At 52.1% G+C, this 11462-nt stretch overlaps 5 protein-coding genes across 5 annotated transcripts; 2 read left to right on the top strand and 3 right to left on the bottom strand.

Annotated features, from left to right (window-relative positions):
- Window positions 1-918: 918 nt before the first annotated feature.
- BDZ83DRAFT_746896 (COP9 signalosome complex subunit 3) lies at window positions 919-2489 on the top strand (the record flags this gene model as incomplete). Its single annotated transcript, XM_060513338.1, has 3 exons — window positions 919-1068; window positions 1124-1333; window positions 1392-2489. The coding sequence occupies 3 exons, from the start codon at window positions 919-921 to the stop codon at window positions 2487-2489; spliced, it is 1458 nt and encodes a 485-aa protein (XP_060371093.1).
- A 524-nt stretch (window positions 2490-3013) lies between these two features.
- Window positions 3014-5015, bottom strand: BDZ83DRAFT_646472 (replication factor-a protein 1; the record flags this gene model as incomplete). The annotated part of the gene is made up of 4 exons (XM_060509970.1): window positions 3014-3110; window positions 3162-4598; window positions 4662-4916; window positions 4978-5015. 4 exons carry the CDS (start codon window positions 5013-5015, stop codon window positions 3014-3016), a joined length of 1827 nt encoding a protein of 608 aa, XP_060371092.1.
- Window positions 5016-5564: 549 nt separating this feature from the next.
- BDZ83DRAFT_715315 (dienelactone hydrolase) lies at window positions 5565-6772 on the top strand (the record flags this gene model as incomplete). The annotated part of the gene is made up of 4 exons (XM_060511734.1): window positions 5565-5754; window positions 5810-5859; window positions 5928-6618; window positions 6678-6772. 4 exons carry the CDS (start codon window positions 5565-5567, stop codon window positions 6770-6772), a joined length of 1026 nt encoding a protein of 341 aa, XP_060371091.1.
- Window positions 6773-6800: 28 nt separating this feature from the next.
- On the bottom strand, window positions 6801-9045 carry BDZ83DRAFT_294832 (uncharacterized protein). Its single transcript, XM_060502210.1, has 8 exons — window positions 8835-9045; window positions 8575-8777; window positions 8352-8487; window positions 8095-8276; window positions 7992-8028; window positions 7866-7933; window positions 7412-7797; window positions 6801-7353 (listed from the first exon to the last, which is right to left on the bottom strand). The coding sequence occupies exons 1-8, from the start codon at window positions 8857-8859 to the stop codon at window positions 6948-6950; spliced, it is 1443 nt and encodes a 480-aa protein (XP_060371090.1). The 5' UTR covers window positions 8860-9045; the 3' UTR covers window positions 6801-6947.
- A 411-nt stretch (window positions 9046-9456) lies between these two features.
- BDZ83DRAFT_599697 (zinc-binding dehydrogenase) lies at window positions 9457-11162 on the bottom strand. Its single transcript, XM_060506996.1, has 3 exons — window positions 11049-11162; window positions 10624-10985; window positions 9457-10541 (listed from the first exon to the last, which is right to left on the bottom strand). Exons 1-3 carry the CDS (start codon window positions 11071-11073, stop codon window positions 9921-9923), a joined length of 1008 nt encoding a protein of 335 aa, XP_060371089.1. The 5' UTR covers window positions 11074-11162; the 3' UTR covers window positions 9457-9920.
- Between the last annotated feature and the right edge of the window lie 300 nt (window positions 11163-11462).

Genomic DNA, 11462 nt, shown 5'->3' with positions numbered 1-11462 from the left:
ACTACCATTCACTTCAACGCACCCGTAAGAATTAAGCACAGCCTCGGAGCCGTAGGGTCCAACTCGACCAGTCGAAAGATGTAGTCTCATCTAGCGTTTTGTCCATACAGCCTGAGCTGCTTGATCTCTTTCCAGATTTCATACTTACACTTACTTCATATTGTCTCTGTGCCTTGTGTTATCTTCTTTGTTACCTTTGTTGCACTTTGCTGTATGCCATTTCTACGAGGAGGTCATTTGATCCTGCCGCTTCTCTTCTGCTCGGGTCTTTTTCAATGTCCTTTTACCAGGCTTAAATAACGTCCCTTTATGATGATGACTTTAAAGGGAAGAATGGTAAGACCCAGAGTTGTATGAGGTCAGGTAAATCGAGGTTTCTTTCTCTCTACGATAATCTAGTACTGCCCAGGACCTTGTCAGGATGGAGGGGTATTCCTGCCCCACTAGCCAGCCAACACAACCTCAGGTAAGGTACCTTACCTGTGGAGTGAATCGCTACAGGCATGATTGGGGCTTCACCTCGATTCACAGGTGGCCAGGCAGGCGAGATGTAATCGGTATCTAATCAGCCGAAAATTAAGCGAGGTGCACTTGCCTGCTGGTACCAAGCACGGACCAGAAACCCCCACAATGGATCAATGGTATCCGTACAGCCTATGCGGGTACCTGCTAGGTAGTCTTGAGCTTCATCATCTCAAGAAGCTCCTCAGGATCACGCTGGGTTGCGACTTGGCTTTGTGAACTTTTCACAACCTCTCCATACAAACCACCGTTTCCCGAACTCTCCCCTCGCCCAACTTGAGAAATCTCGACGAAATACAAGCTTCGCTCCCGGGTTTCCGCAACTGTCGCCACTGCTGTCATAACCGTTGGAGCTCGAGCTTTCTGGTTTGGCAAGGTGCTTGAATCGTCGGCAAGATGGAAGACACGCTTTTCTACTTCGAGCGCGAGAAGTACAAGACGGACGAAGTCTACGACAAGACGATTAGAAATCATATTCTGAAGATCACTCGTCTATTCAAGGACGACGCGCCGGCCATCATAGCCAAAGCGCCGCAACTCCTCGAGGTCTGTTGGTCCCCCCACCTTTGACTGTTTGCTGCTGCTAACCACCATGCCACAGATCGTCCACCCCACCGACCACTCGATTTCCTACCTCGCGATCCTGAACACCCTGAAGCATTTGGATGAAACTTCCCTGCCCCTTCCGATCGATACCTTCCGAGAACACATCGCCCGGTTCCTGTTGTCGTTCGACGCCCGCCAGATGCGCTACGTTGGTGATATCTTCTACGACCTATTGAAGGATGTCGTGGAATGCAAGTTCTTTCAGGTAAGAAATATCAAAAGCCTGATTGATGAACTTGACTAATTGCATGTTCCCTTGGCAGGCGCGTCAGTCTGTAGAGATCGTTGTTGCCGCATTGAGGCTACTCGATCCCGAATCAGCCGTACTTACGAGCCTCCACCTTGCTGTGGTGAGGCTGGCCTACGAGACGACAAATTACGACGAAGTATCGCCGATACTCGAGAAGCCATGGGTGTTCCTTCCTGGAATGAAGGACCAGCCTCGTCCGACATACCCCTGCGATTTGACAGCCTCACCTTCTGCCTATATCAGCCCAGCCACACAACTCACCGAATACTTGACTCGCGATGGTGTCATGGAGCACGAGTACCTCAGTGCCCTAATCTTCATGACGGAGCTCAAATGGGCGCAGGCTCACAAAGCCTACCAAAGAATCATCGCTTGGCCATCAAGGGAAACCTCTGTGAGCAAGTTGATGACTGACGCCCACAAGCGGTGGCTTCTCACAGGTCTCTTGGCTCTCGGCCACACACCGGTTCTGCCGGGACAAATCAGCTCAAGCGCTCAGAAGTCGTTTGCGTCTCTGTCAAAATCCTACACCGATCTCGCGAGCCTATTCTCAACTACCAATGTGGAACAATTCAAGGGTGCAGCCGAGAAAGGCATCGATACGTGGGCAGCTGACGGAACCACCGAGCTAATCAAGGCGGTCGTGACGGCGTACCAGAAATGGCAGATTCTTGGTCTCGCTGACGTGTATCACAAGATCAGCGTGTCGGAGATCCGCCAGCAAACACTCAGTGCCGAGACAGCCCGGAACCTCGAGACTGACGAGGAGGTGGAGCAGCTCCTGCAGGACATGGTCGCCATCGGAATGCTTCAGGGCTCATTGGAGGTCAGTTCTGATGGCGTCAAGTGCCTCACATTCCTCCCGCGTGACACGGAAATCGAGTACAGCGAGTACCAGAAGAAGATCACAGATGACGCGCGCATCAAGGCGCTGAACAAATTCGCCGAGGTTAGCGATGTTCGTCTTGCAGCCTCAAATGAGTACGCCAAGCACATCATTCGTGAGCAGAAGCGTCAAGACAAGGACGGTTCTCAGTCGCACAACACCGAGTTCGGCTTCGACGCATCCATCGAGGACGAAGATCTCATGACTGGTATCCAACATCCTTAGTACCTTTACCGGGCGGGCCATCTTTCGAATATGACCTTTGATGTCACTGCAGTTCGCGCCTTTTTTGACGAAGTAACGAAGGCACGGAATGAGGGGAGGAGGGCAGTGAGATAATATCTTGCATGAGAAAAAGAGCGACACATAGTGCTGCATGAGATTTGACCTCGGCATACTGGGGGCATCAGGCCGGCGTTACGAGATCAGGTTCACAAGGGATATTGCTTTGATTGCCAAAAGAGGCATTTGCGACACTATCAGCAGGATTGCAAGGGCCCGGGTTCTCGGGGCTGCTGTGGTAGATTAGGTAGAGAAAGAAGAAACCGCAAAATAGTATTCTCTTCTGACATTAGCACGTTTGCCCGAGAACATTGTTTGGTTGACACCATGTGTCTGCGGTCCTTTGCCTCATAGCTCATCAAATTTTGGGTCGCCCCCTTTAACTACCTTGGGACTCTTCACGCAAATGCGCGGACTGCCTGTCCATCATTAAAGTACACATACATCGGTCTCCCTTTCTAGCATTTTTACGAGCTGATACCAAATTGCTTAATGAGATCCGCAAGCTTAGCTCCCTCTGCCTTGTAATCGATTTGTCCTGCGCTCAAGACCTGGTAGCGTACCCTGGAAAAGATTAGTATTTGAAAATCAGTTGCAGTCAAGGGTCCATCGTACCTCTGAGCTTCGCCGAAGGTGTCCATCTTCGCACGGCATCGGAAGTTCAACTTGGTGCAGTTCGCTTGCTCGAATGCCTGTGCCATCTTCGTGTCATCCTCCTCGCGTAAAGCCATAAGATCATCTGCCGACATTCCCATAATGACACGGCCGACATCATCGAAGCAGCTGAGCCACAACTGGTTGGTGTGATCGCACACGTTGATAGACATGATGTACCGATATTCGGGCTTCGGGTGGGCAACATCGCACTTCTCGCAGCGCCAGGTGCCATCGCCCATATCAGTCACCTTCTTGTTGCAGCCCTCGTTACTGCATGCGGGATAGGCAAAGTTCTCCTGCTTGATGTAGACAATGGTAGCCTTGAGGTTGAAGTAGTCTTGGTTCTCCATGCCCAAGTTCTCCTCCTTCACCTGGAGAATGGACTTGTCCTGGTCCTTGCGCCCAGTGGCGTTGCCCATGCTAGCCATGTTGTTATGACTGCTGAACGTGTCATTGCGACCAGATGAGTCATACCAGCCCTTCAGACGGTGAGCGTCAGGAATATCCGGGTCAATGGACATTGTGCCCGAAGAAAGCAGGCTGAGACTGCGACCACCAAAGTCAGACACCTTGGTACCCTTGAAGGCCACGACAGACTCGGGCGTGGCGTCAAAGTTAGTGGCGCTCTTGCCCCAGATGGTGACGCGAACTGAGTAATTCGTGTCGTCGACCAGCGTGAGCTCACGCTTCTCGTAAGGCTTGCCAGTCGACTTGGAGACGATTTGGGACACCTCAGCGACCTCCTTTAGAACGCCAATGACGTCAACGGTCGCATCCTTCTCGACTTCCTGAAGCTCTTGAATATTGCAGAAGTTGAACCGCACCTGCGGCACACTGCTCTGATCCTCTGCCTTCTCAATCTGGGTATCGCGCTCGAAAGTGAGCTCGTAGTCGTTCGGCAGGTTTGTGAATTGCTTCTTGGCGAGCTGAACTTTGCAAGGGTTGGAAATGTAATAGACACCTCCTTCCTGAAGCAGGTCGTAGTACTGGTCACATTGGTCGTTGAAACCAGTCGCCTTAATCTCGCCACTCTCGTCAAGCAGGTTGACACTGAACAGCTTGCCCTCGCCACTGGGCTTATGCCATGTCCGGATGTCTGACTTTTGCGTGACGCGAGCCTTGATGGTCCACTTGTGAGCGTAAGGAGAGAGGGCTTCGATAGGGTAGATGTTGTTGCTTCCGTGCTGGCCGGTAGCACCTCCAGCAGAGCGCGTGGGTATCGATTGAGGCTTCGGTGTGGGCTTGGTCTCCTCTTGCTTGACACCGTAGAAGTTCTGTCCGCCGATGGTAGTGTTTGCTGCTGCAGGAGGCTTCGCTTCGAAGGCTTGTGGCTCGCCGAGCTTGTCTGGTGTGCCGAACTGCTCGACAACTTCGAGGCCGAGGATAATCAGAATGCTATTTAGAGGTTAGGTCGCCTTTCTCCAAAAGGTTAATAAGTAAAGGCAAAGGACCACGTACTTCTTCCCCTTCACGGAGTTCGCTTGGTACTGAGTAATCCGCACGATGCAGTTTCTGACCAGCTTGTTGTCGTGGACAACATGGTTTACCTGCGTAGCCAACATGCACTGAACATAGTTGCTCACATCACTGAGAACAATACGGTATCTCTCAGCGTTGCCTCCCGCCTGTGCGGCCAAAGGCTTGATCTGCAGGCACTGGAGAACGGGGACCGGGAATTTCGTGTTGGCACCTTCAGGGTCGTTGAAGATGGCGCTGCACGCGCTCAGTCAGTACGGAAAGGGTGATAGGGGCAGCGAATAATAAAATCACTCACTCCAAGGCTCCCTTCGTAATCTTTGATTCGACGTCCATCTTGAGGTTTGGCGAAGATGAAATATCGTATGCAAGTTTGTTGGTTGAGAATGGGGAGGATTTTGGGGAGTTGAGGCAAGTTCTTCGCGAGATGGAGGAGGAAAGCGCGTCGACGCGTTTAATGGCTTTTGGCGGGGTTCTTGCCTCTCATTAGGTAAGCTGGTAATTAATGAGTTCCTGCTGTTTCTCACATGCCCAGTGGTGGCCAGTTGCCTGTCGTCGTGCTTGTGTCGTCTGGATTCAGTGTGGGGAAAGATGGAAACCCGGTACGTACCTAACTTTAGGTGGCAGCGACTTCACGCGGGGCAGCTACAAGCATCAAGCTGAGACGTCATCCCTGGTAGTGTTACGAGCTATGTACACGTACCTCTCAGTCCAGACTTGATCCAAACGTTGCGCCAAGGGATACAGACTTCTAGTTTGACAGTGCATCCTGCATTTCTGTGAGCTTACATTAACATCGCAACATCAGGGACTACTTTCGACCCTAGAACCGTTTGCCTCGTACTACAGTGCTCCGCATAGATACCCATAACCCCGCTCAACAAGATGACCCAAATCGAGCCCGACATTGCGACGAAAGCTCCCGAGAGCGACGCCGCCGAGACGATCACTGTCACTGAGCCTGTCACCGAAAGCACATCTGCTGCCGACACCCCAGCTCAATCCACCAGCCCTACGACGACTACGGGAGGTGCTGGAGAGCACAGCGAGCATTGCGTGTCCGACAGACCAACTCGTGAGCTCCCTCGCTGAGCCTCTGCTGTCATTTGCGCAAGACTAACTCGAAACAGCGTCCGGCCAGTCCTCAACGGGCGAGATCATCAAGATCAACGATGTCGATGTGAGTAGATTGCCTGTCTTGCAACTACGAGCATATCGTGACCATGGCCAACGACTAACCCAATCAAGGTCTACATTTCGAAACCCGCCGACTACCCTCATGCACCAGCCAGGCTTCTCCTCCTCCTGACGGGAGGCACAGGTCTCAAGTCCACAAACAACCAGCTTCAAGCCGATAAGTTTACTAGTGAGGGCTACGTGGTGGTCATGCCCGACCTTTTCAACGGTGATGCGGCGCCCAACTCGTCGACCATCGACAGCAGCGAGGACACCGGATCCTTCCTGGACACTTTCAAGATGAAGATCGTCGAGACGGCCAAGAGCTTCCAAATTGATATGTGGCTGGCGCGACACACCGAGGAGAAGGTTCTGCCGATTCTCTACAAGGTCATTGAAGGCTCGAAAGAGAAGTTCGCTGATGCGGTAAAGAACGGCGACGGCATCTACGCTGTCGGTTACTGCATTGGAGGACGCTATATTCTTCACTTGGGCTCAGACAAGAAGGTCGCGACAGGAGGCCAAGGACTTGCTGATGCCGAGGCTGGCGAAGTGAAGACTGGTCCTTTCATCAAGGTCGGCGCGATTGCACACGGTGCTTCTGTCACCCCTGATGACTTCACGGGCGTCAAAGTCCCTATATCTCTTGTCTGCGTCGAGAATGATCCTCTGTTCCCTGAGGAGGTCAGAACACATGGCGAGGACGTCATGTCAAAGGCAAACCTCGAACACGAAGTTCAAGTGTACCCTGGCGTGCCGCACGGTAAGACCCAATACTTTGCTCTTGAGAGGCATTGACCGTATGCTAATTCTCACCGCCAGGCTTCGCTGTTGTGGGCGAATATCAGGATGCAGCCATCAAGGATGCTCAGACTACCGCTTACGATCAAATGTTGAAGTGGATCAAGGAACACTGAGCTTAGGGAAGACCGTCTCGCATGCTTTTTATGGCCTTTGCTTCAGTGATGGTCGCTCGTCTCGCGGCTTTTGATGATATCAGTGCTTTATAGGAACTTTTCTTGCGGCCCCAGGGGATATTATTATATCAATATTACAACTTCCTCGACAATCCCTTTCCAGCTGCCAATGGCACTACATCAAGTCTTTTCTTGCTGCCTCCGTATCGCTTGTAAAGCTCGAATTCCTCCTCCCAGAATTGATAGCAGTGGTAGAGCTGTAACTGCACTTATCTGTTGGCGCTGATTTGGCGCCCGAAGAGTTCACTGCCACCCGCATTTCGAGCGACTGGTCTTGGAAGACTCGCTGCGATCCCATATTCGTGCTATGCGTCCTGTTCGTCAGATTTGCCGACGCATCCTTGATTTGCCGACCAGCCTCTCGCACAATCTGTCGTGCATTGGGCATGCAGGCAACCACTACGCCGGTGCAGACCTCAATGGCAGACCAGATCGTTGTTCCACGCGCATCAGCTGTCGCATTTGCTGATGTCGCGAATGATATGAGGCTGCGAAGGCGGACGATACTAACTACTGTGAGGCTGATTTTTGGTCAGCATCTTTAAGCTCAGTGACTTAAGAACTCGCGGGCCCACTCACAAGATACCGACACTGAACATGGCAATGATATCGAGCTTCTTCTTCATCTTGAGATTCAACTTGTAGAGCTGTGTCAATGGCAGAATGAGCATCCAGACATCGAGCGCAATGTTCATGCCGCCATGTGACAAGCCCATCTTGTTGAGGTCGAGAATGACACCACGAGGTTCCTTGTCACGCCAGCCCTCCCAGATAAGCCATGTCGGCTGTCTCTGGACGAAGCTGAAGACGATGAATATAAATCCGACGAAGAGGTCGTAGGCCAACGTCCACCAGATTGCGATCCTGAATTTCTTGTCCGGAAAGATGCGGAGGAAGAACAGAAGAATAGATGCTTTTACGACGGAGAGGATAAAGATGTAGAGTGTTTGAACCATTAACAGGTACTATAAATTGTTAGCTCATGTTTGACGAAACTCTCCTTAGAGGAGTCGTCCATCTCGGTAGTACACACCCTGAGAAAGGTGGTGATCTGATAGTCGTGGAGAACCCAGATATCAAGTCCCAGGCCTTGCGGGATCACTGCAGGGCTCTGTTAGCTATCGATTTCTTTGTTGACTTCTTTGGAGGGTTGACTTACTGTACTGAATCAAAACTACGAACGGGATCAAGGCGGCCTACCCAGACTTATTAGCCAACCTTAAACAGAAGCTGGAGCTCATTCGTAAATATGGTATACTCACAAACGCAACTACCATCAGACTATCATCAGCTCCCCAGGGAGAATACCTCATAACTTTGACTGTAATTCGGCATGCGAAGAAGGCGGACGCAAGTATGAACATGCCAAGGCTGGTCGCTCTCGATTCATTGCGATAGTCTGACAGAGGAAACCCGCATGCAGTTCTTGTGATATTGACAAAGGCTGTAAATCCAAGACTCGGTTAGAAAATTTGGTATTCTTAATAGTAAGGTGAGTAGAGAATAGTCATGCACTCACTCAGGGACTCGACCACGCTACATCCTTGTTGCACGCAACCCCCGACAAAGTTGTTGAAGCCTTCATTGACACATAATTCCGCCTGTGACTGGTTGGCAAATGCAGGTTGGCTCATTGCCTGAAAAAGACATTTCGTCTAAACTCATTCATTAGCTTCCTCGACAATCGGACATCGTAAACCTTAATCCTCGACTAAGAAGACTGAGACGATTTGACTACTTACAGAACACTGTGGAGCATCGGCCAACGACTGCGCGCCAGCGAGCCTCAAGAGGCACGACGCTCCAACGGCGACGATGAATCGCAGAGTCAACATTGCGGGACGAGTCTGACAGCGAACATGCACACACAAACACGAAAGCCGCAGAGAATGACCGAAAAATGAGAGGGAGAGGCCGGTGGGAGCGGACGTAAGAAAGGGAGGGTCTCCAAGTCAAGTTATTAGGTACCCTTTCTTGTTGTGTTTGATGACGGAATCGGTACCTAGGGGGCCTAGCCCAGTGCCCATCTCCAAGTTACGATTTGCGAGGCGGCTTCAGAGGCTCAGAGACGGGTACGCCAAAGACGGCGTTGGTACGGCTTTTCCCCTCTCCTTTGAACTATTGATCCTGTCTGCTGTTCCCCCCTGCCTTGGGCGTACGTTAGCGGCGTAGAGCTTATCGCCGTCGTCTGCCCTCAATCGTTTCACAATTTCAGCCTGGGAAGCGAAAGGCGATTTTGTAGAAATTCCAGAGCTTCTGACGAAAGGCACCAATCTTGTGAAAACCAGCTCATGTCAGCTTGGTGAGGCTGTCCTTCAAAGGAATAGAGCAGCCTGCTCTCGCCACGTCTTGGAATGTCTTAGGAAATTGCCTTGCGTCCGCAACCAGTTAGAATCCCGCTAAAGATCGAGGAAAGGAGAAACCATCAAACCAGAGACCGAGAGACCGTGAGAGCGTAGCGGAGTACACTCCAACCCGCCCGCGGATCCTCTTCCGGACTGCTGGTCAAAAGCCAAGCTCGCCGCGAGCAGCCAGCCTCCTTTGAACCCTAATCGCCCCGTTCCCACCCCAGATCGCTCTCGCCCTATGCCAAGCTCTCACAGCTTTTCCCAAAAGCCCACAAGTGAGGACGGCTGGGTTGGGGGCTTGCAATAGCCGGTAGATGGTGAGCAGAAAAAAAGAGAACATTCCTCCAATGAGCGGGGGATGCTCGTCACTGCCCATGGACGGGCACTTATCCGCGCCATTTTGAACTGGAATGCGATAATCCCAGTCAGCCACGCGTGGTGGAATCGGGTGAGGTCTTCTTTGTTCTGAAGTTATCCGAGGTGACCGATAAACAGGGCGTTTCGGGGCCTTGAGAGCATCCGGTTCACCGTGGCCATCTCGGTCCGTAGATCATGGCCTCAAAGACTCCCGAATACTAGAATTCAACAACACCAATACAACACGCAGATGGAAATGTTGAAATCCCATGACGTGGCACCGCAGAGATGTTGGCACAAGTGCTCTTATGCCTGGCCGACCAGTTGACATGAGAGCTAGAAAGTCTTGAATCAAGTTCGACTAGTGATCTGCAACGCCCCCCCTACGAAATAGTGCAGATGATCTTTCCCGAGTTCTTGTTCGCCTCCAAGTGCGCATGAGCCTCCTGTATCTTCTCCCACGGAAGCACCGTATCGATCACAACCTTGAGCTTCCCCGTCTTGAAGTGCGGCACATACTCCTCCAACCGATCCCTCAACTTACCCTGATACTCCACGTCCCTGCTCCGCAATGTGCTGCCCTCAAGCCTGATCCGCTTGTACAGCAGAGGCCCAATGTTGGCCCCCTCGATGTTGGGCCCGCCCAGCAGGCCGAGCAGGACGATGCGCGCGTCCCGTGCCGCGACGTCGAGGTTCTTTTGGAAGTAGCCGCCGCCGACAAAGTCGACAATCACGTCCACGCCCTTGCCGCCCGTCGCCTCCTTGATCTTCTCGGCCCAGTCGACCTCCTTGTAGTTGAAGGCCGCCGTGGCGCCAATTTCGTTGACCACAAAGTCGCATTTCTCGTTGGACCCGGCCGTCGCGTAGACGGCGGACGCACCCGCATCCTTGGCCAGCTGGATGCCGGCGATGGAGACGCCAGAGGCGCCGGCGTGCCAGAGGACGGATTTGCCCTTTGAGAACTCGCCTACGAGGAACAGGGCTTGCGTGGCGGTGATCCAGGTCTAGTATATCATGGTCAGCATTCATTAACTGCCGCCGTTGGTGGTGTAAACAGATGATGGGAAACTATGTGCGTTGTTTTACCTCAGGAACACCAGCAGCCTGCTCCCAGGACAGGAAATCGGGCTTGTGCAGCAGCATCTTGCTGTTGACGGCAATGTACTCGGCGTATGCGCCACCGTACGCGAGGCCAAATACCTCATCTCCAGTCTTGAAATTGCCATGGTCGCCCGAGCCAAAGGATTCAACAGTCCCGCTGAACTCGACTCCCAAGGTCTTGGGCGCCTGAGGCGGGAGCGGGTAATTGCCAAGACGTTGGATCTGGTCCATGCGGTTGATGCCAAAGGCCTTGATCTTGACTAGGGCCTCACCTTCGCCCGCTGTGGGCTTTGGCGTGTCGGCATTGATGAAGAGGTTCTCTTTGGGGCCTTTGCCATCCTTGATGTCTGTTTTTTGTATTTGTAAGCCAGTTGTCTGTTATGTACGGTGAGAAGGCATGTTCGGCGCACCGACTGCTCTCATTGTTGAGGCCATTTTGATGGAGTTTTCTGATCTGAATCTCAACCTTGTTGATCTGCACTTTCGAGGCGATTTGGAAAGAATGTAAGAGATTTGTCAGTAGCTCGAAAAGATGAAGTATCACCGAGGTCCCCGTTCGGTTCCCCTCAATGACGTGCATCCGGGCCCACTGACTAATCCACTCGGGCGCCCCCGTGCCGCTCCGTAGCCGGCTCCAATATTCCCGTGCCGTGCCCGCATCGTTCTCAACCCAAAGCTCCGGAACACGCTATCATGGTCACCATACAATGCTCTTGGCCGCCGAATGGCATAATTCATGTACGAGTTTTTTTGGTTTTGTTTTTATTCTTTTCACGCAGTCTGGACTATGCCTAAGTTGCAATGACCGATCGTCTTCAGTCAAT

Source organism: Colletotrichum acutatum (genome assembly GCF_030867785.1).
Source record: "Colletotrichum acutatum strain CBS 112980 chromosome Unknown BDZ83scaffold_4, whole genome shotgun sequence".
In the NCBI taxonomy this organism is placed as follows: domain Eukaryota; kingdom Fungi; phylum Ascomycota; class Sordariomycetes; order Glomerellales; family Glomerellaceae; genus Colletotrichum; species Colletotrichum acutatum.
This window is presented reverse-complemented; position numbering and strand designations above follow the sequence as displayed.

What these genes read in the sequence shown, in the direction of transcription:
- BDZ83DRAFT_599697 (XM_060506996.1), bottom strand. Translation starts at nt 11,073, where the DNA reads ATGGCCTCAACAATGAGAGCAGTCG. An exon ending in CTCAACAATGAGAGCAGTCG is followed by an intron (nt 10,986 to 11,048) that starts GTGCGCCGAACA and finishes TACAAAAAACAG; the next exon opens with ACATCAAGGATGGCAAAGGC. An exon ending in AGGCTGCTGGTGTTCCTGAG is followed by an intron (nt 10,542 to 10,623) that starts GTAAAACAACGC and finishes ATGATATACTAG; the next exon opens with ACCTGGATCACCGCCACGCA.
- BDZ83DRAFT_294832 (XM_060502210.1), bottom strand. Translation starts at nt 8,859, where the DNA reads ATGGGCACTGGGCTAGGCCCCCTAG. An exon ending in CGTAGTTTTGATTCAGTACA is followed by an intron (nt 7,934 to 7,991) that starts GTAAGTCAACCC and finishes AGAGCCCTGCAG; the next exon opens with TGATCCCGCAAGGCCTGGGA. An exon ending in ATGTTCAGTGTCGGTATCTT is followed by an intron (nt 7,354 to 7,411) that starts GTGAGTGGGCCC and finishes ACCAAAAATCAG; the next exon opens with CCTCACAGTAGTTAGTATCG.